Here is a 23,066-nt window from a genome sequence, read left to right on the forward strand (position 1 = left end):
TAACAGAGCAAACATCAGCAGGCCGAGTGCAAACAAGCAGTTTTAAGTCTGAACAAATGCATGTGTGCTGGCAGGCAGTGCACTTTTCTTTTCATTAAAGTTTATTAAAGTACAGTCTATTTATGTACAGCACATTTAAGTACAGTATATTGAAATGTTGTGTAGGCTAATACATTAGTATATTGTATTGTATTTGTTATCTTTAGTTAAATCTTTGAAGTGACTACTTTGTGAACAAATGACCTGTTTTATGAAATGTGATTCATAGACATGCAGGAATAAATGCTAAACATTGGTTTAGATGTCTCAAATCAAACAATCAAAAGTCCTACAAGGACTTGACAGTCTATATATGTTCCCATTATGAAACTCTCAACCCTTCACTCTGTCGGGTTGGAAGAAATAGAAGACATCATAATATGAAATAAGTTGTTTGCCATTAATATACATTGCAATAGCTGGCACTAGGGCTACAAAAAAAATATTTTGATCAAGTGTATATATCTATAACACATCTTTTACATCACATTAAAAATACACCAGCATTTATAACTTCATTTAAGATAGTGGACTTTCTGTCTGGTTTCAGGTATGACTCCGGGTAGTGTTTACAAAAGTTTGCACACCAAGGGTGAAAATGAGCTTTGGGAGCTCTTCAAATAAAATAGTTTGGTTTGCTGTAGAGATTTCATTTCACATCCATCTATTAGCCTAACATCTATGTATTCTTTGTCTTAATTTCTTATGTGGATGAAAATCTTTTCGACATTTAAATATATATATATATATATATATATACATAATTCACTGTTTTTAACCTAACAATTTCTGGTGCTGAGACATTTTTCACATTCACTAAGCCTGCTATGGGGATATTGTTGTCTGTCTGAAACTCTGTTCTTGTGTTGCAGCTTGTTATGCAGGACACTGTTGAAAAAGAGATTTTTAATCTCAATGAGTTTCTCTTCCTGGTTAAAAAAAGGTTATAATAATAAAAAAATATATTCAGAAACTTCTTGAAGTATAGTTATTAGGAGAACCCAAGACTTATTCTGTTTGATCAAATTAACTGTATTTACAGTACATTTTGTTGTCAGTAAACTAATGGCAGCTTATCTCTAAGTGACAGTTCAAAGTGTGAAGTATTTCAACATACTCAGGCCACTATTACCACAAGCGCAGGGGAAGTAGGAGATGAAAAAACACCAGCTCTTTTTAGTGTTGAGAAAGTAAAGGTAGATTTTCATCAAATTGTTCAACAAGAATAAACTGAATTTCCTGTTGCAAAACTATGTGCATGTTTCAAACACTACCTACACTTCTCTAGGAAACAGCCAATTACAAACTAAGACATCTTACAAACTATTTGATAACATGTCAAATGTTGCTGTGCTCATGTTGCATTTTGATGGGAGAGGCTTGAGGCAGTGTGAATGCTTTTATAATTAACATTTGCACAAGCTGTTTGCCTACCAGTCAGCAGGTTTAGTACCATATCTTTGAGTTAAACCATGCTCCTTATGCTCTGAGCACTGTAGGATGTCAAAAACATAACAAATATCTTACATGACATTTAAGTCTTTTTCTATTATACTTTTTTTTCTCTCAAAGAGATATATTTAAGGTTTTCTACATTTCTGCTGTTTGCAGGAGAAATATACAAAGAACAGTCATAGGTCGACAAACATTATATAGTTTTGATTATCTCATGTACATTGTCTTCCTGTGTGAATGCAATTGTACAGGCTCAAAAGCCACATATATTGTATTCCCATCAACCGTGTGCAGATATGTTTACCACTAATTCATTGTTGAACAGGTATCATTACCAAACATTCAATGCAGTGTATGCTCAGTTTTTTTTTTTTACTGGGAGTAAACTGCCATCATGTGGCTCATCGCAAAACTGCACCTACTGTAGTTGTGCAAAAGCAGCAGAGATGACGAGAGGCTCGTAAAAGCTTTTTTTTTCCACTCTGGGAGTGTCTCGTTTCATCAGCCCTGTCATTGACTGGTGTTCAGTCCCGGGTGTGCCCCGCCTCTCCAATGACAGCTGGGATCAGCTCCAGCTCCCTGTGACCCCGAACAGGATAAGAGGTGTAGATAAATGATGGATAGGCTTGAAGCAGGTGAGATGTTTATTGAAATACAGGGTTGATGATGTAAATCTATAAACTGCACAAAGCTCAAGATGAGCCTTTGCAACACTTCATGAATAACCGTTTATCTACTAAGGGCAGTCAGAAATTGTTGCATCAGGAGATTTATTAATTCTTCTAATGGGTGTTTAATAAAGAAAATGTTCAGGAATGAAATACAGGTTTAAAATTGAATTTTATTCATAGGTAAAAGGAAGACTTGAAGCAGCAAAATCTGATGAAACCAGGCAAAGGCACGGTCTGTCCATTTACAGTATCAATGATGTTTCAGTCCTTTTTGATTCAAGACAAAATATTGAGTAGCATCTTATCAGACTTTTATTTTTCATGACGACATGAGCTTAAATGAAACTTGATTCTTTAAAGGCTGTCAACACATGGCACTTCAGGTAGAACAAACAGCGCAGCATTCAAAGTTACAGTTGAAGGCGTAGAAAAGTATCCAAAAAAAGCTATAACAGCATTTTCTCTCTTTTGTGGCAGCTACACAACATTATGCATCAAGAGGCAAGAACAGAAAGTGAGAAATCAAAATATATTTTCAAAGAAAGACTTCTTGCCAAAATGTTTTTTTTTTTTCACTGAACACTGAATATCCACAAAAAACAAAGCCTTCCACATGTCAGACTCCAAAATGCAATGAAACTAGTTTGTTGTGTTCAGAATGTCTTGGTGTGACAAATGTTTTTCAGGATTTTACTTCCTCCGCGAGATCAAAATCTCAACAGTGGGCTTTTGGATTACATTATATCAAAAATGCTCTTCACTTTTTCTCTTTAAAAAAGCAACTCTACATTGTAAAGTACAAAAATATCCTTGGCGGTGTCTGTCTTTAACCTTACATTAATTTCATCACAACTAAAAATCCAAATCACAAAATACACAAACACTATTAAATACTGTATATGAAAATGCATGCATTAGAAATGGCCTTCCTCTAGGTTGGACTCATTTAAGTATGATTTATGGTTTGTCAGTGAAGCTGAAAAAATGATCTTGAAATGCTGAATTGATATGACAATGACACTAATTCGGATTCTATTTGGAAGAATACTCAAACTACTCAAAATACTTGCCATTTCAACAAATGTAAGAAACAGCAAACATACTTTTCAAATGTCTTCAATTTTTCAGTGTATTTATGTTTAAAAGAACTAGTGACTAAAAAGCTATTCAGACACGATTTGCATCAGTTTTATCATGATATAAATGCATCTGTCTTTTCCTTTGTGAACTACAGGAAGCCTTATTGTGGCTGCAGTATATACACTTCAACAACAGTTTCAATGTGCAGGGAAAACAAAACTTTCTAACTTTCCAGATTACGCCAAATAAAGTTAAATAGTGGAAATCTCCGCTTTTTTTAAGCATTCATTTATTTGATAAAAATGCAAAAAGGTACACTGAAGTTGCATGTTTGCAAACAGTGTTAAATGATTTCAGATTTTTAGTATAAAATCAGACAGGAATATGCGTTTTGTAAGTGGGGTGTTAATACTTTGTGATATGCACACACGTTGCCTTCATTGATTACACTCAAATGAAAAGTAAAAAAGTTCTAAATTTACAAAAGAAATAATACTGCTCTATTGATGCTCCCAAGGCACTTCAGAATCATTCGATATGCATTTAGTTTGTAGACTACAGACCACTTCATTTTAAAACTACATGCAATGCATCATGGGAGAAACATGGGTCTCAAAAACCGCTTGCCGTGAAGAACCAATGAATGCTTACAGCAGAAACACGTCCACAGGCATGCTGAAATTTAGAATGGTCTCTCAGACTTTTATATTGAAATCAGGATACAAAAATGTGACAATAAACAGAGAAATAAAAAAAAAATGTACTCAATGTGTCATGAAGTGAGACATGAGCCAACTGCTAATATGCTACATCAACCCTTGTGAGGAATGTACTAATAAAATACAGTATGTCCCTTTTCAACCAGTGACTTGCCTAAATTCAAAGTAAGGAATGATAACAAATGGAGTTTTCCAGATCCATATTTGTACATTGTGCTGTGCTTGTGTAACCACGTCATGTTTTGGATCTGATTCTTTTGGGTACAGAGGAGACAGCTCGAGTGAGGCAGGACTGCAGTCAAGGCAGACTGGCCCAGTCGTGTGGGCTCTTAGCATTAGCATTAGTGAGCGCAGACATCACATGCACTCAAACTCATCAATGCGCTGTTTGGTGTTTCCTGACCGGATCTGTCTCAGGGTCTTGTACTTGTCTCGCCCTGCTTTCATATTCTCTGCGTGGATCATGTCATTCACCGTCTTCTTCGTCTCGTCCCGAGCGTTGGCCAACTCTGAGCTCAAAGCCTGGAATTAAAGTCATTAGTTAGACAACGTCACATAACTGTGTTGATATAAACCATGAGACTCTTATCAGTTACTCATAATCATTTTTTGTAATTTTCAATCAACTTAAATGTGTGCATGTGATTAGTGCATTTACATGATCTACCTTCACGACAAACCTGAAGCTGTACTGATGTACTAAACGTTAACTTCATATAATATTTGAAAAAAAGCAGGATCCAAACTCTTTCAAGATACTCGTAGGTACTCCAATTATACGGCAGATCACAGGAGTCAAATATGGAATATGAGCAAAGACTTACGAGTAGATGCTTCTGCAATCGTTCGTTCTTCTCGGCCTCCGTCATTCGCTCTTCTTCGCTGCGGTCTTTGTACGTGGCAGCAGCTGTGAATTCAGCACTGGCCTCAGCGTTACTCTCATCGTTCTCTTCGTCCTCGTTCTCCGCATTAAGGGGCTCCTGAACGTGAGCTGCCATCACTTTGTTTTTAAGCTCTTCTTTGGTCTTCTCCAGGTCCTCCTGCACCATGGTAGCCTGAAGGAGCGGAGATATCTCTGTGATGATTGTGCATTCACTGGGCTCACTAAATATGACTATATTCTTGTTATCGAGTAGACAAGGATTAAAGGGAAGATATGCATTTAAAAAACTAATGGAAAGAGCAGTTAAGCACTATTTCTCCACTTACTAAACACATCTATAGCCTGCTAGCCTAACGATGTTGTAATTTAGCACAGCGATGCTTGGTGCCAAATCAAACATCAGTGTGTAGCAGCATACTGAGACTTTTAGAGCTTAAACATCTGTGCAATGTGGTGGATCTTTGACCATGCTCACCTTATTTTGCAAATTAGCAGGCTAACAATGGATGTTCATCACAGAAAAGAAAGAAAGGCATATGAGACTTTTCACAGTTTTAGTTAAAAATGTAAAGCACAGATTTAAATGGACACCTAATTGGTGTCCCAGATAAAAGTCCAAGGGATAAAAAAGACAAACAAGCTGATGACTTCAAATTATACTCCATTAACACACACGAGCCTAAAAACCAAATATGGAAAGAGTCCATTATGAACGAGACTGGAATTTCACCTGAATGCTTTGCCAAAATTGTAGAGCATGGAAACCATTACTTAGCACAAGAATTAAGCAGGATTTCCCTCCCACAAAGAAAGCCGTCCACACCACAAACAGCATGAGTCACCCTCCCCCGAAAAACGAAGGGGGCTGAGCTGGCACACATTGTTTTGCCCAAAAAAGACATGAGGCAAGCTGTGAGCGTCCACCCCTCCCCCGAAAAAAACACACACACAACAACAGGAGCTCAGGAATGTTCACTGTGTCACACAGGAGGGCCGATGTGATCAGCGGGAGAAATGATGCTGGATGACAAAGTCCTTTTTACCAAAACCAAATAAGGCTTATTTTGAATGCGACGACGGATAATCACTTGACACGTGCCAAAAGACCGAGTGAAGACTTTCCCCTGATGTTAAAACATGACATTAATGTGCTACGATCCAATCTTTTGATATACTAGATGAGAAAAATGTGCCAGGTCAATTATAAATGACATTTTCCTTGTGATCATCACAGTGACCTCCCCGTCTGTGTAATTCTAGATGAAAACAAGAGTGTGTAAGAAACTATACAGAAACTACAGATTAAGCTCAAATGGAAGCAAGTCATATTCATATGGAATAACTTTCCCTGCAATCACAGGATAACTAACTAATGGTAACTCAGATGGTACCTTCTCCTGCCACTCCACAGCCTCTTCTTCCTTCTTCTTCTTGGCATCCTCCAGGAGGGAGATCTTGGAAGTAAGATCAGCCAACTCCGTGGCCTGAAAGAACAACAGAACATCAGAACTCACTCTTTTGGACATACAACCTTACATTTATTCTTATAAATGCCCTAAGATAAGACACATAGTAGTTAATGGCTGACCAGGTGTTCTTGGTTCTTCATCTGGTTCTCAGACTGCTGGAGCAGTGCCATCTTGGCGTCTTCAGCGCCCTTCAGATCAGCCTCCAGGCGTTCAGCCTCCTCCTGAGCACGCTTCCTCTCCAGCTCCAGCTCCAGGGCCCGGTGGGTTTGCTCCTCCAGCTCTGTGTACACGCACATGCAGAGGCACTACAGGTAAATGTCATGTGAGAAAAACATTATGGTTCAGAGGACTGACAGGGTCACATACCTTGCTGGGCCTTTTTTGTCTGCTCCTCAATCTGCCTTAATCTCTCTATCAACTCCTCCTTTTCCTTTTCAATCTTTTCTTTTTCCTTTTCTGCAACTTCCCTTTTCCTCTTTTCATTCTCCAGCAGAGCTCTAAAGGAAAACATGTGTACAAGATTTAATCAGGAGGATCTGCATAGCACATATTACTATAAAAAATAAAAGTAAAAAAAATATTATACAGCAGATATTAAAATAGTACTTGATCATCACAATGCAGAGCTCCAGTGTTAGTTTAGATAACTGTTGTTGCAAAGAACATTTTTGTAATACGACATGTTTTCATTGTTGCAGCAATACACTATGACAGCTTAATATTACATGTACAGTATATTTCCTGCATTGGGCTAATCTGGAGTTTACTACATCAAGTTTAACTTCATAAGTTGAATGTTTAATGAGTTCAAAGCTTACCTCTCCATCTTCTTGTGATTCTTCTCCTCTCGAGCCTGAGCCTTCATCTGCTGCACTTCTATGGTGTCAGGTTTGCGGCGGCGCATGTACAGCTCGTGGTTTCCCATGCATAGAGCCAGAATGCGCTTGTTGATGCGCAGTCTCGGAGCATAGAACACAAAATCCTAGAAAGGCAACATCGGAGATGTTTGTCAGTAGCGAAACAAATCCTTTATCATTTGTTATCAAAGTTCTGTCGATAACTTACAGGGGCTTTCTTGTCAATTGGTTTAATGACAAACTTCTTGTCATTGAAGGAAATGTTCCTGATTTCACTCCAAGGGAATCCAATTTTAGGCGTCATTCTGTAAAAGACAAAGCAATAAGCAAGAAGTCTTGATGAGATGCTGTATATTGGATAACAGGGGTTGGCATTAACTTTAACTCGCCACTGGTCTCCTGCGCACAATTTCAATGTAGCGAGCACGCTCACGGGGTGACAGCATTGAAGCTGGCTTGTGAAACCTGAATGCTTTAAGTTGTTTCATCAAACTGAATCCCTTACTTGTCATTCTGTTCATAAATGTTGAGGCCCAAAGCATCCACTCCCAAAAACAGCTCTGTTCCTTTCTTATTCTTGATGTTGAAATAGTTGACTCCGTACATCTCCAGGTCTTGAGCGATCTTCAGATACTCCATCATGGATTCCTCTCTGTTGACAAATAAGGAGGACCGAATGTTAGGGATGTGAAACACGGAGCATTTAGAGCACCAAGAACATAACTAGAGATAAATGTTAGAGCTACAAATGCTTAAAGTTACAACAAATTTTGTGAGCCAGATTTATTTTAAAGACCAGTATTAGTAGTACCTGTACTATCTACTAAATCAATCAAGGCTTCTAAAAGCAAATATGGTTTGAAAGAACAGTACACTCCTAAAGACCCCTGACTTAACTGTGTGTTGTTCCCTGCCTCTGTCAACGCTATTAATGGTTTTTTATCTTGTGTTTGTATTGGTTAATTATCAATATGAATCTATAAATCAAACTGAACTGAAACTCCTAACACCAGATCAAGCTTTTAAATAAGCTGCTCAGACACTGAGGTGTTTAGCATTTAAGGGAATATTATTTCGATCATATTTTTAAGTGATGAGCAAGGTAGGTAGGTAGAGAGCGGGAGAGAGAGAGAGAGAGAGAGAGGGGGAGAGAGAGAGAGAGAGAGAGAGAGAGAGAGAGAGAGAGAGAGAGAGAGAGAGAGAGAGAGAGAGAGAGAGAGAGAGAGAGAGAGAGAGAGAGAGAGAGAGAGAGAGAAAAACAGAAAGCGGGAGCTCAAACATAAATATAGCACGGGCAGTGCAGAGTAAGTGCAGGGAAATGGTTTGCATGTATCCTTCTGTATATGAAATATTTTTCTCAACCACCTGGGGCAGCAGTGGATCAGTGGAAAAAGTCTGTCATCTCACAACCAGAAGGTCAGGGGTTTGATCGCCAGCTGCTGAAGCCACCTTGGGCAAGACACTTAACCCCAAGTTGATCATGGGCGACGTGTGAATGAATGCAGCCTCTGCCACCAGTGTGTGAAGAGGTAGGTGTAAAAGCACTGAGTAGTCAGAAGACTAGAAACGCACTATACAAGCTCAAGTCCATTTACTCTTTACCTCACGTCTTCACTGCAGACACGTTAGCCTGTTTTGTGCAGCGTCCGTTTCTGTTGTCATGTCGCTGTGCGCCCACATGAAACGGCACTTGTGAGTCTGAGCTCAGCACATAGTCATCTATATATGTGAGGGCCAAGCAGCAGATTCCCGTCACCCACACATCACCTTCATTTTATATAATCGGAAAAAGCAAGTGGGATAAACTCATGCTTCTGCTCACATACACAGTACATGTGTCTGTGGTTACCTTATCATGCCCTTGTGTTCTTCATGCCACACTTGAATCCTCTCCTCCCACTGGTCCTTGTTGAGTTTGTGCTGGTCCAGCACTCTGACAACACCAGGAAAGATCAGAGTGTGAGGAATCATGCAGAGAAACACGTCTCACACAAACACAGCAGCTGAGCGCTGGCATCTGTCTTGAACCTGTGTTACCTCTGAGGCAGCAGCTGCTCACTGGACAGATAGCCGGGTGTGTGGACTTCCTTGTTGTAGTCTGCGTACTTGGCTTGCACCGCATAGGAGGCCAGCAGGACGGCAGTCTCTGGCGGGCAGTAGATGTCATCGTTTAAGATTCCCTCCTTCACCTGCAGGAAGAACAGGCGCTGTGTGGCGTCCTGGATTAACTCCTCCGACACATCCTCAGGGAAGAACTTGGCACGAAACTTAAACAGCAGTGGGCTTTCCTTCCTCACATCCTGGGCTGTCACCTAAAATAAAACGTGACATGGGTGAGGGCTGAAGGTTAAGCTTCCATAAATAGACCTGGCTTTAACAGAATGGTAGCGAAGGAAGGGGGCAACAATGTGTTCGACTGACTTGGCGTGTAAGAGCTCACCTTCTTGTTGAGTTTGAGCCAAGTAGAGAAACCTTTAGTATCCTGGTACTGCAGCCCAAAGTACCAAACCTCCCGCAGCCCGATGGTCTTAACAACCTTTAAATATAAAAAAGCAGAAGTTTAATCCACAAGCTTCCTCACCAACATGAAGGTACACTCTGTTCTCCAACAGGGTGAATAAACGGTAGACAAAAGGAACAAGCCGTCTATTTAATGCAGAGTTTATTTTTCTGTAGTTGCTAGGGAAGTTGCTAATTGGGCTCACAAATCATGAGATCTAAAAACAAATCGAACGAATACATTACATTTTGTGAGTTTGCTTCAAAAAGTTATTGGCAAACAAACACAACAAGGGTTACTTGGCAGAAGAGTCTCATACCTGGTCAAAGAGTTGCTTCCCTGTTGTATTGGGCTGAATGGCGAACTCCAGTTCAGCGTCCATCGTGGTGACTCTCACACTGATCTGAGGAAGAGAGCAGATAGAAAGAATGTCAGACTTTTCAGTATGTTGAATGACATCTTTAAGATGTAGAGCTTGATTCTTGTTCTTGGCATGGTCAGGAGAGAATACTGACTCCTGAGGGGCTTTCAGAAATACTTGTTTGAGCTGTGAAAATCGATCTACAAGTTTTGTTAAAGGGTAGCGGTCTTTAATAGTATTTAGCCAATTCCCGTAAAAAACTGCCCCAAATCATAGAACGAATAAGCAACTCATCTTTTGGTGTAATAATAATAAAAAAAAAAAAAATCATCATTACTCCAGTTCATTTTTTTTTTTTTTGCCTTGTGTAGATTAGAACTGGTTCATAGTTATTAAGAAAATACTGACTTTTTTATGCCTTGGATAAATAAAAAAATATTTATTGGTGAAGAACTTTTAAAATATTCTTCTGTTAATCTGTTTTGAATTATGCCCTTGGGGACCTTTTGAATAATCCTGGATATAGGCTGGAGCCATAACCCCTCAGTGTAAACCCACTCAAAGCTCAAGTCTCCAAAACACAACAAACTGCTGCTATGAACAACCAGCCACCCAAACCATCAACATGTCAGGAAAATGTTGATTTGTATCCACAGAACAGGTTAATATATATATATATATATATATATAAAATAAAAAGTCATGTTTCATAGCTTCTCGCTATGAACAAAAACGTTGTCAATCTGTCTCAGTCTCAGTATAGAAGTTATCTACAGGAAGTAACCACATCCTCCGGTGGCTGAGCCCTGTGAGGCTCGGCAGCTAAACACCCAGCCCTCATGAGAGTCGCCTACTTCCTGTCATGCATCAAGCACCCCCGCCAGCTGTCTGCCTGTAACAAGAACAGACTGTGTGATTTGAAACACAACTTACGTTACAGTTTAGAACTTTTAGCCAGTAAGGCACTTTGAAATTATTTAGGGAGACTTTTATTTAAGTCTTTTACAAAACAACTTGATTCTAAGCTGAGTAAACTGACCATGTTGGCATTTCTCCTTTTCTCTTACAGAGGATGGAAACAGCAGCATGCATGTCTGTTGGGGAATAACTGTGCAGGCGGAGGCCCCCGCCTGGCCTGAACAACAATGGTATGCATTATTTCCCAGTTGCGGGGCTGATTAGAGTTGCGTTCTTTCCCATTCATGTCAGCAGGACCCCATTTACTGCTCAGGACACTTGCCCCTCTTCACTTCCTGTCATGAGCAGCAGTTAAAGTTTCAGTGAAACCTTCAAATCTGGCACAGAAGTCTAAAGTCAGCTAAACATAACCCTCTTTAAAAATGACAACGATGAACGTCCAGGAACAGTTTTTCTGACAGTGCAGATTCGACTTCAGTTCATGATGTGCCTGCCTGACTTTAAGCAGTTTCATTTCCTGAGTCAGAACAGCTAATGCTGCATGAAAAGGGAACTAGACTCATACATTTCCAGCCCGCTTAGGGTGTGTCTCTCATGCCCAGAACTCAAAAACACTCAGCACACTATTATTAGCACATTCTCTTAAACACTCCTTTCAGGCCCACGTGTCCTGTTTCCATGACTTATTCTCAACTGTTTCAACACAGACACGTCAGTCAACAAGTTCTATCTTAATATATCTAAAGACCAGTTTTCAAACTGAAACTGAAATTTAACTATTTGGTTTGATCGAACCCTTCCACGAGCAAATGTCTCCAGAATCCTCTTCGACACTGACTTCAAAAATCATACAGCTGTGTCATTTTACTACATCTAAAAACTAGGGGTCTACCGATTATAGACCTGGATGATTATCGGGGGCTGATATTCGGTATCAGTCTTTTATTTTTCTGATCGCCAACAAAAATAATTCATTGAAAGGTGCTCCCACTTGGCTTTAAAGGTGTGTCTTTCCATCTGGGTTGGTTTTTAATCACAACTCTGTCTTATATAATATGCAATAATAAACACTAACATTTGAGGGCAGGGACAAAAAACAAATCACCTGCCAAACATTTTCTCAACCTTTTTAAAAAAGAAAGCAAAACAAGTAGAAGCCACTGGGGCTGGTCGATACAGACCAAAATTGATCTTGATATTTTTAAGCTGAACTGCAATACATGATATAGACGTCAATGTTTTCTTCTATACAGCTAAAACAAACACAAAGTCAGTTCTAAGTCCAATCCACATGGGCGCAGTGGCACATAGCCAGCTGCATAATGGAACATACATGAAAAACAATGTAAATATAATTTACTGCTTCTTCTGTAAAATGAAAGAAAATAAATGTTTCTCTACTGTATAAAATACAAACAGTGTATGCACATATTTTGTTTTAGTTTTGCTCAGATAGGAGAGAGGCGGGGTGGACTGAAGAGGAACAGCTGGCAGCTCTACAAGACATACGTATAACTTTATTTTAACGCAACATAAACTCCATCCATTTAAACTATTTTTTTTTTACTCTTCGTCTCATTTGACAATCATGCATTTTAAAATTTTAAATTTTCCAGCCCTAGTATCCACACAGTACAATTCTACATGCCGTTGTTCCCTCTGCTCCTCACGTCATTAAAGTGAGGGCTGCGCTGTAAAGGAAAGAGGGCGGCGCTACTTTTACAAGATAAAAACTCCGGACCAAACTAGCGCAACACGGTGAAGGCGTGCGGCACAGGAATGCTTTAATCTAGAATCATTGTTTTCATGATCATGGGAAGCCAATATCCTGAATGAAGTTGATACACAACTAATTGCCCAGCATTACTAAATGCACAGTCATGCTAGCTAGCAGCTTTGTAAACGTTGAGTTAAATGCTCACTAGAGCATGCTAACATGCTCACAATGCAATGTTAAAATGCTAATTTTAATTCGCATTAACACACACACAGCATAGACTTATTAGAAAACTAAACATTTTCTATATTCTGGTGAAAATAAATTGTTTTCCACTTCCTTGGAGCCTAACCTTAACCATACTAGCTTAAAAACAGCGCATGTCAGGCTTTACATGTCTTGTATTTAAAGCTTGGATATTCTGTTGGCCCATGGATGAATGCCAAAACAGAAAACAGAATAAATATCGAACACTTTCATTTATAGAAAATTGATAAGTTCTTCGTAGACGTTACCCTAGAAGTGAACCCTGAGAAGCAGTTCAGGTTAACTTCTCAGGGAAAGGAAGTGAAACCACTGAAACGTGTCACTTAAAAGAGAAGATCAGCCCAAAGCAAAACTGCTGCTCTACAATTTTTTTCTTCTTCACTGAGACTTGATGAACTATTCTTTAACAGGGGAACATGCTCTCTGTAACACTACTCAAAGCATCTGAAAGGAAAGTAGCTGGTGTATGTTGTAAATGGAAATACTCCCAGGTCCCATCATTTATTCAGTATCCTGACATTCCCAGACTGAGTTATCTCAATGTGCTGTTCACAACCACAATCCTTCCAACTAGGACCACAGAGATACAGATTAGTCGTCAAGGAGGCAGCAAAAACAAACTAAAGACTACAAACATCCTCATGTATGTGGATGACTGTCTGTTTTTTTTCTGTAAGTTGCAGAGGAAGAGTATTTCTTTTGCATAAAGGTTTTCATAACTGTGTCACACTCTATTTCCATTATTTGAAGTTTTTCTTTGTGCTAAACTGGGCACGGCAGGAAACAATCCATGCATTTCAAGATGTGTTTTAAAGAGATGTAAATGAGAAGTGTAAAGGGTGAAAATGTAACTTGGTTTTCCGTCCTGTGTGAGGCAAAGCGTTGTGGTCCTTTTATTTCGTCTCCTGAAGCCAATGATAGTCGGGTAATTGTAACAAGAATGTTTATGTCCTCTAAAGCCAATATACATTTTATGAGTGAGCTTGTAACAAGGAAAGTCCTTGTGTCACAAAAAAAACAGACTGTTACCTATAAAGTAAAAACATTAGATCTTCTTTTTATTTCCAAAATGGACCTCCTGTCTGCCAGAGTGGGTGGTGAAGATTTTCTTTATTGCTCAATCAAGAAACTCGTAGACTGGCAGGCGGGCATAAATAACGGACATATAAGATATCACATATTTTACGATGTTTGACTTTTTTCTGATCAATATACAGTAGCTGTGAAAGGATTCAATTGTAATATTTCCTGTTTATACAATTTGAAAACTCAAACACAAGTTTGACGTAACCCTTTTCTAAAATAACAAGAAATCTGAGATACAGGATAGTTGTGGGAATATGGTGAAGTGCTACTCCAATAATTATGTAAGTATGTTAGACTGTATAGATACTCAGTACAGAAAATCAAACTACTTCTAACTTCATTTCATTCTCCTGTAAACCCTACCGTTCTTTGGACCATATGTTTTGTAAGTTACTGCTATACAACAAACAAGTCAAAGTAAAGTGAGCTTTGTTGTTCCACATAGTAATACTTATCCAACCTCTCATCCCATAGCGGTAGCTTCTGGCTCCAAGAAGCCTGCCAAAATACCCAACTCGAGGCTTAAACGTCAGTGACTTTATCATATTTATTCCATTGAAACTGCCTTTATTCATGGGACATATTAACTTCCTTTTGACTTCTGCATGTGGACTATCAGTGCCTGCCATCTTGCTGCAATCTATAAGCCCCCTTCTGCCCAAGCAAAGACTGTTTTATTCCTTTTGTTTAAAAATAAATAAAATCCTGTGTTCCAATTTTTACATTGAGAAACCCAAAAAACAAAGCATGGGGCAACAAGAGGTACGACTGACCACAAATCTTCATCTCATAGGATCCTCTAAATCATTGGGGTGGACGGCCTGCTGCTGTGGCCTCTTAAAGGAAGTGTTTTCTTTCCACTGTAACTTTGCTGATCGCTGCTTAAAGCTGTGCTCATGGTGGATTAACATTGAGTCTTTGTAAATCATAGCAATATAACAATGATGACGGTCCAGACCCGTCCTTTTTTATAAAGTGAATTAAATTTGTCATGAATTGGCGCTATACAAACAAAGCTAGATTAATCAATGATTTGATAGAGATGATGCAATGTAACATAGCTCCATTGTTATACAGTATACATATACTTTACATTGACCTCACTCTGTGTTTTAAGTAAAGCAGCATTCATCAATGACTTGGGATAAGGACAACTCAAAGTGCGCCCAATCATCAAACTGTTTTCCAAAGCTGGCTTTGTAAGCACAACATGAACTCTAAAAACATGAACATCCACTGATATAAACCACAGGCTCTTCATCTGCTAATGACGCATTATAATGTTGACTTTACAGTCTTTTTCTGGCCTGATTGTAAGAGACACTGTCATAATAACGAGAGTTATTCATCACTCATGTCACTGTAACATTTAATTGTAATATTTTTGAACAGTCAGCAATAAAAGGCTGTACCAAATGTCATTACATTTTCTTAACAGCAGCTTTTTATCGAATAGAGAGGCTAAAAAAATGGATGAATGAATGAACATAGCACTTACTTCCAGAAGTTTGGTTCTCTCCAAACAGCAAACATTGAACGTGCTGTCAGAGCAAAAGCCTGAGAAGTTTTGATTGGAGTTTGTGCACTACCACCAACCTTACCTCGATACGCTGTTAATCTGCTCTGCTATGTGCACTACACAGTCATTAATCCGCTGTTTGCATACCTCGGAGTCATTCAATTTCTAATTTCACCACGGCCACATTTGTTAAAAGTTGTTCCTGCTGACCATACAACTGCACCTGTCATGATTTGTACATTATGAACTCCAGTGGTAAGTTTGGCTCCGCTTCTGTCTTATGATGATGGCTGTGTCTGTATGTGTGGGGATAACAGGGAGTTGCAGTTTTAATATGATTAACATTACTTGCCAGCTGTGAATGAACAATGAACTTGTTCAAAAACAGGCTCGGTGTCCGCAGTAATATCAGCGAAGTGGTTCAAACGTGAAGTAGGAAAATAACAGAACAGTGATTGTTGTCAAGGCCCAGCAGGCATAGAGATAAGGTATCGTAAACTGTTCTTCTAACTACATGGTCTAATTTTTAACCTCTGATAATCTACACATCATATAACCTTTTTTTTAATGCTTGAGAGGAAATCAAATCTTTGTCACTTTGGGTTCTTATCTAAAACCAAAGCTACGACTTCAACATCCCAGAAATATATGTACAATCTAAGAGAACTAATAAACCCCCAGAATGACACACACACACACCTAAACTACACACTGTGCGTGTTTCACTTCTTTAATGCAATCTTAAGGGGAGCATGGCATCTGAGGACCACGCGAGGGGAAAGCAGGGAGGAGAGCAACTCGCCTGTAATTTGAAAGTCCATATAAGGCTGCAAGCAAGGAAATAACCAGAGAGGAACTGATGTAAGTGTAGAAACCTTGAGTAACATGACTTCCTTGGGAAACTAAAGTACTGCCAGCCGAGAGACGTCAGGCAAAGACACCGTTTCCCAATAATTATTGCTTTTATAAAACACCAATGTTGTTACAGCCTACTAAAACACTCAATCACACCGAGCCTGTTTGAATACGTTCATCTTGCCTTCTCTGAGCTCGCTTTTTGATGGGAGTGAAAATGGGGGACAAAAGCCTCACATGGCACGGACTTAGCATTACAGCATTTGCTGAATCAGTGTCTGGCTTCCTTCTTTCCTACCGCATCTCTACATGGTGTTAATAACAGATGTCTGTTTTTAAGCATTTCATGACTTAAATCCATCAGATCCAGCACTGATCCTGTACAGGGAAATTCACATCACATATTCTATTTGGGTGTGATCCATTTGCTAAAATATAACTTCCCTTTGTGGATCATTTAGAAGCCGACTGGTTATAAATAAAAACAAGCCTCTTTTTAAACATATTGCAATACTTTTAGGTGATTGATAATTGTTAAGTAAATCCTTCTGCTTCCTCTCAGTCGTCTAATCCCTTCAGTATTCATTTCCTCTTCTCTATCTCTTTATCATGTACGGGCTAACATCTCTAGGACACAGCCGCTTTGCACAACTTTCCCTACAGACTCCTTGTGCTTGTGTGTCCATTGTTAGTGGCAAACCGCCTCTTACGAATTCTTAAAGGTCTCCAGCTGTTAATTCAGTAGCATGCTGCATACTCCATTGGCTGCTAATCTGGTGTTGTTGAGGCTAACAGTGACACAGCTGCATTCACAGGGATTCGGCACAAAGGCCCCAAGTGAAGGACTAAAAATAAATATGCACAACAAGACAACATGTGTTTCTTTAGTTTTAAATTGCCCTTCATATTAAGTAAAATGTGATAAAAATCACTGCTGAAAACTTAATAAGCAGTGGTTTTTAACAGCCTCGATACTATTTTTTTTTTTTTACTGCAATGTTGTTTAAATTAATTGATCAAATCACTTTGTCTTCAAAACATTTTCAGTAGCTGCTGATATGATAATGAGAATCCCTTTTATGGAAGAGGACAGTAGGCTCTTTATGCATTTTAAATGCCAGGATGCAATGACATTTTCTTCTGGTTGTCAGCTGGAAAAAATATTGAGGAAGTATACTACCAGAAACAATACTACAGGAAGAAAGAAGCCAGACCTTTCCTACCATTTGCATTTCTGTTTGTAACTGGGAAGTGCAAGAGTTCACAAGAGAATTTTCATTTTATATTTAATACATATAATACAGCTGCTTAAATATTAACACTTACACCAAGAGAATATATGACGTTTTTTCCCCCCCCATGAAACAATGTTTTAGTGATTCAATGAAGCCACTCTGCTATAGCAGCACCTTTTATCTAATGGGTCATGCGTGACTCTTCTAGTAGCACAATGTTCCTGTCATTATCACAGTGTGTATGTGGGTATCACAGCTCTGTAAACACTGGGTAAGAAAGACTGGAAAACACACATTAGTTTGTGTATTATTTTCTTAACTACCTGAGCATTGTGAGGGGAAGCAGATGGGTTACTTTCACTTGTCTACCACTGATGAAGCACTAGACTCTTAATGCTGCCTGAATAAAAAGAGGGGTCCAGTCTGTGTGTGGCCTTCTCTCTTTGTTCAGAGCCACAGCAGCACATTTATTGTTAGCTTTGGTTGCTTCAGGTAATTTCACAGTTGAGATTAATTCAGTTTTGGCCTAGGTTGCAATACAACATGGTAGTTGTTAGTCCCTTTCCTGATAGACTACTTCTTCTCTGTTTCAGGCTAGCCTTCATTTGCTCCACATTAGGGCACCACAGCTGGTCTACATGACAGTTCAAATGCCTCCTTGTTAGACCTGAATGAAAAGGAGGCCTTTTTGGTGGACTAGCTCGCTTGCTACTTCAGGCCAAACAGCCTCTTCCGCTTGTAGCCTATTCTATACATGTAATTTCAGGGACCGTAGCAGTAGAGAGGCTCACAGTTAGTTTGTAGCATGCTGTACAAAGCCGGAGTGAGTGACTGAATGAATGATTTGATTTAAGGCGCTAATTTTAATGAACAAACAGGCGGGAGCGCGCACGCGCACACACCTAACGGAAAGTACCCTAGTAATCCCTCATCCTCGGATAAGATTAGAGTGATGTAAAAGACAATAAAGCGCTATTACATGTGCAAGAGATGCGATTAAGGTCACTCAAAGGTTACGTTTAAGTACCAAAGTCAAACAGTAAATCTCTAATGGGGTTTTATGGGGGAAAATGGAGAGAGAAACATACAAAGAAACGGTAGTTTTTACACGATAGACACAATAAAGTTTTATTCTTACCGTTTTCGGCATCTTTCCTTTATGTAAACCCTTTTCAGGCTTAACAGTAAAAAAACAAGTTGTTAAATCAGACGAGCAGCTGGTGAGACCACAGAAAACTTTTTCCCATCAGAACAACGGCGCCAATAAAACGTGTCAACGTCTCGAGCAGACGAACGGTCCCGCGAGCTGAAGTGCGAAGATATACTTTCAACCTTACGCTCGATGGAGGGTTTTTTTTTTCTTTGTTTCACCTTTCAGTGAAATGGACCGCAGCTTGATTTCCTGCTAACGGTACCCTGACTGCAAAAAAAACCACACCCAGGCCGATGACAGGACAGCAGCCAGCGAGACTGAAAGAGAGGGGTCAGAGCTGCAGCAGACTCCGCCTGCAGCAGCCGCATCATCATGGCTGCAGTGAGCTTCCTCCCTGTGCTGTCTGCCAAAAGAAATCACTAGCACTCTCATTCTCTGCAAACACAAAGCATACTATAAAAAACGACTCAAGTCTCAGCATTCTTTAAACATTTTGCATGTAAAGTGAACAAGCCGACGAATGCGTCACGTTTATATTAGCCTACAAGAGTGGCTGCACAGGCAATTTCAACTCTAAAGAACTTTTTCATATTTTCTTCAGTCTTCCACCACAAAAAAAAAGGCAGATCGTAATAACAAGTAGCCCACTTATTTTATTCTTAAAATCAGAGGAATGTACTACAGTATGCATAGTGTGTCAAAACTTGATGCATGCTTAAAATGTGAAAATGTCATATGAGATTCAGGCTGTTGTACCTATTCCTAAAGAATGTGATGTGGAAAACATTGACACCAGGCTCGGTTAGTATGTTACCCAGACCCTTCACAGAGCCGTGCTGTTGTAACACATTTAGAGTGTGGCATTGTCTGCCTTATGAAAGGCCTATTTGGCAGCACGTTTGCTCCAAAACATATATGGTTTAGCATTAATGGAGCCCTCACAAACCTGGTTACCAATGCCATGTGCACTAATACACCCCCATACAAATGGTGCTTTTAAACTCTGCTGTCTTTAGCCCAGAGAGCAGGGTGTCCATGATTTATAATACCAAACTAGACTCTCAGAAGGAGACCACTTCTCCAGACCATTTTAAATAAGCTCAACCCAAAGAAGGTGGTGATCTGGACCTGATTTATGTACGATTTCCTCTTTGTTTTATGAAGTTTCAGCTAGAATTTTTTAATTGCAGAGATGAACTGTGTACACAGACAATAGTTTTAGGAAGTGTTATTGAACCCATGCAGTGATGACCACATTAGAAGTGTTTCTGTTTTTAATACAAAGCCGTCTGAGGGCCATGGATCACAGCCTCCCAGTAATGGTTTTTGCCCTTGTCCCCTTCATCAAGAGATTTCTTCAGATTACATTAGATTAGAGTAGATTAGAGCAGATCAGATTACATTAAATTAGATCAGAAAATACTTTATTAATCCCATCTGACGAAACTCATTTGCCACTTGGTCAACGCATACAACAGACTGACAATACAATCACAATACAAAACAAGTAAATGCATAACAAACCCCCTTTCATCACGTGGCTTTTCTGTTTCCAGCTGATCATATTAATTGAGATGTTCTATCAAGTTTTTTTATTTTTAACATTTCACAACGTTTTCAGTCCCAACTATTAAAAAAAAATGTGTTGCTGGTATCAAATTCAAAATGGGCAATACTATTTCTCAATTTCACCACATGAGACACATAATAGAAGACAAAAGAGACCAACCCATGTGTAAAACAGTGAAATGTTACAATATACACAAGAGGATGTCTATTTGAATAGAGGTGACATGCTACAGCAGCAATTACATCACACACTCAGTCAGTATTAAGCTCCCGTAGAAATAGAAACAGTTACAATACAATACTAGTCTTTTAAATCACTTGGTTCAACTTCTGGTTTAATGTAGGTCCCATTCACGATACCAAAAAGAAAGTCACAACATGTTTTTTTTTGTTTGTTTTTTTACTGTGGAAACACTTTGTGTTGTAAAGGAGAGCTGCATTCAAGAACTGCTCCAACTTCAGATGGGCTGAACGCTAGTTTGACCCTCACAGCGGTGGACTTTGGTTTGTTCTTTAAGTCATAGTTCATTGTAATAAAAGTGCACTGTGACCACATAGATCCCACTGAGAGAGAAATCACAACAGCTGTATTCATGCTATCATGTATCTTCCTCTGTCTGACAGACATTTAGCACTCCCTTATTTTCCCACAAAACGGTGCCATCTTCTCAACATCATAACTGATTTGTGTGTAAGAGATAGAGCACAGCAACGTCGTTATTGTACCACTTAATCCAGCACAGTGTGTTTGTGTTTAATTCATCCTTTATGCCACATTCGTCAAGGAAAGTTTTAAGTTAGCTGCTATGGATAAAACTAATTTCCTGTACTGCCACATCTTTAAATCGTTTATATTAACACAATCACCTCTTTACCCTGACTTTATCCTTTCCTTATCCCCTGTCATGGCTTAATTAATCCTTTTTCTATTCTTACAACATGGGTCCACGTGAGTTGACTGGATCTGGTCAGCATTTTCACACAGTTTTCCTTTGATGTACCTGCTGTAGGTTTAGTATTTAACTCTCGAGTATTGAGTTAAACGTATATGTTCACGTTAAACATTTTCCAACCAAAATGTATTTAAAAATAAAGAGTATGGTGTGAAATGTTCACTCAAGTAGAATGACTACTCAAAGAAATCCCTTTGTGAACAGCTGGTGTGTTAACATTCCCAGAGGGAGCATTGCACTGAGACGTCACAATGTTGACTCATCCCCACACTCCCAGGGCAGGATGACCTCCCACACTCTACAAGCAATCCTTACTCAATGTTTGGCTCATTGCAGACAAATCGGGGGGATATGGTGTGTGATTCCTTGATGTTGCAGTCAATACTAACCAGACCTGCATATTGAAAGTTAGCACTTAGCCAAGAAGAGAGCTGACCATCTGTCGGACATTTCCAATCTTCTCTGAACATAATTTCACATTCTGCAACAATATCTGATTCGATTCATTTCACAGCATGCACTACTGTTTGTGTCATAAAGACAGTTTTGATTATCATGTTTTCTTGAGTAAGACCTGTTTTCTTTGTTATTCAGTAAAACTTTTCATTCTAAGCCTTACTTTTTGAGCTGACAGCCCTGTGGTAAAAGAAGATGTCTGTAATTCAATGTTGTCTCATGTCACTGTTTTTTGCAGATTGTTCCGATGAACACAACGGAATAATACTGATGTCAAGTTTTGTCTCTTCTTGAAGGTTGACAGAGTTTCAGCAGACTTGATTTTGTTAACACTGAAGAAGATAAAGAAGGAGATTGTAAAAGGACTAAATGTACAAATCAGAAACGTCTGTCCGAGTGTGGGAATGACACATGCTCTGTGCTATTACACCATTTAACCAGCAGATAGTGTGATTGTGCTTTGTAACCTGTGGAACAGCTACAGATGTTGTACATACAGAGAGAGGCTCTTGGTTTGTTTAGGTTTAAAAAATGGTTATGTATTTTAAATCTACAGTTTTAATTGTGACTCAATACTAACAACAAAAAAATAAATGAACGCTTCCACTGCATGCGACATGAGAGACTAATATATTCTCTATTAAGTGTATTCAAATATTTCAAAAAGAAAATATTTCCTTATCTTTCATTTCAGTAATTCAGGTCACATTTCAGTCAAGAAGAACAAACACAATTTGAACAGAATTTGGTTTTATTTAAGGAGATAAACACTTTTGTCATTAAGACTTACATTTTGTTTGAGCCCACTGACCCAAAAATCATCTATTTTTGTGCATTTGGTCTATAAAAGCAATGCTTCCCACTCAGCATGGATAACAATACCACAGATCACAACACAAAAAAAAAAACATGTCTTGTGTTTCCCTTTGTACATTGATAACACATGAGTCTACTCAAACAGCAGACCTTTACTTCCTCAGAAATGTGACCACTGAATTTTTCAACAATAGAAAAGCAAATGAGTTATTCAAAATGTTTTGTGTGATTTGACCTGAGTATTTCACTGTTTGTACTTTTCTTCTGTTATGTACAGTAATGTTCAAATGAGTGGACCTCTTTTCGTGGCTTTTTTAACACCATTAAGTCAAACATTATTTGCTATTAGAAACTGCAAAACATCCTGGGTTCACTATTGTTGGACATCTAATTGAGAATGTTTGCGCGTTTGATCCAATGTGACATTACATGTTGTGTGCACATCAAAATTCACTTTTGTGTTGCTCATAGCTATTAGAAATGTGATT

At 38.9% G+C, this 23,066-nt stretch overlaps 1 protein-coding gene across 1 annotated transcript; it reads right to left on the bottom strand.

Moving 5' to 3' along the window:
• Positions 1-2,315: 2,315 nt before the first annotated feature.
• msna (moesin a) lies at positions 2,316-19,166 on the bottom strand. Its single transcript, XM_079356372.1, has 13 exons — positions 18,770-19,166; positions 9,993-10,076; positions 9,614-9,709; positions 9,211-9,485; positions 9,023-9,106; positions 7,679-7,825; positions 7,382-7,478; positions 7,135-7,298; positions 6,683-6,813; positions 6,436-6,596; positions 6,239-6,331; positions 4,789-5,019; positions 2,316-4,486 (listed from the first exon to the last, which is right to left on the bottom strand). Exons 1-13 carry the CDS (start codon positions 18,779-18,781, stop codon positions 4,322-4,324), a joined length of 1,740 nt encoding a protein of 579 aa, XP_079212498.1. The 5' UTR covers positions 18,782-19,166; the 3' UTR covers positions 2,316-4,321.
• Positions 19,167-23,066: the final 3,900 nt, after the last annotated feature.

This window comes from Symphodus melops (genome assembly GCF_947650265.1).
Source record: "Symphodus melops genome assembly, chromosome: 11".
In the NCBI taxonomy this organism is placed as follows: Eukaryota; Metazoa; Chordata; class Actinopteri; order Labriformes; family Labridae; genus Symphodus; species Symphodus melops.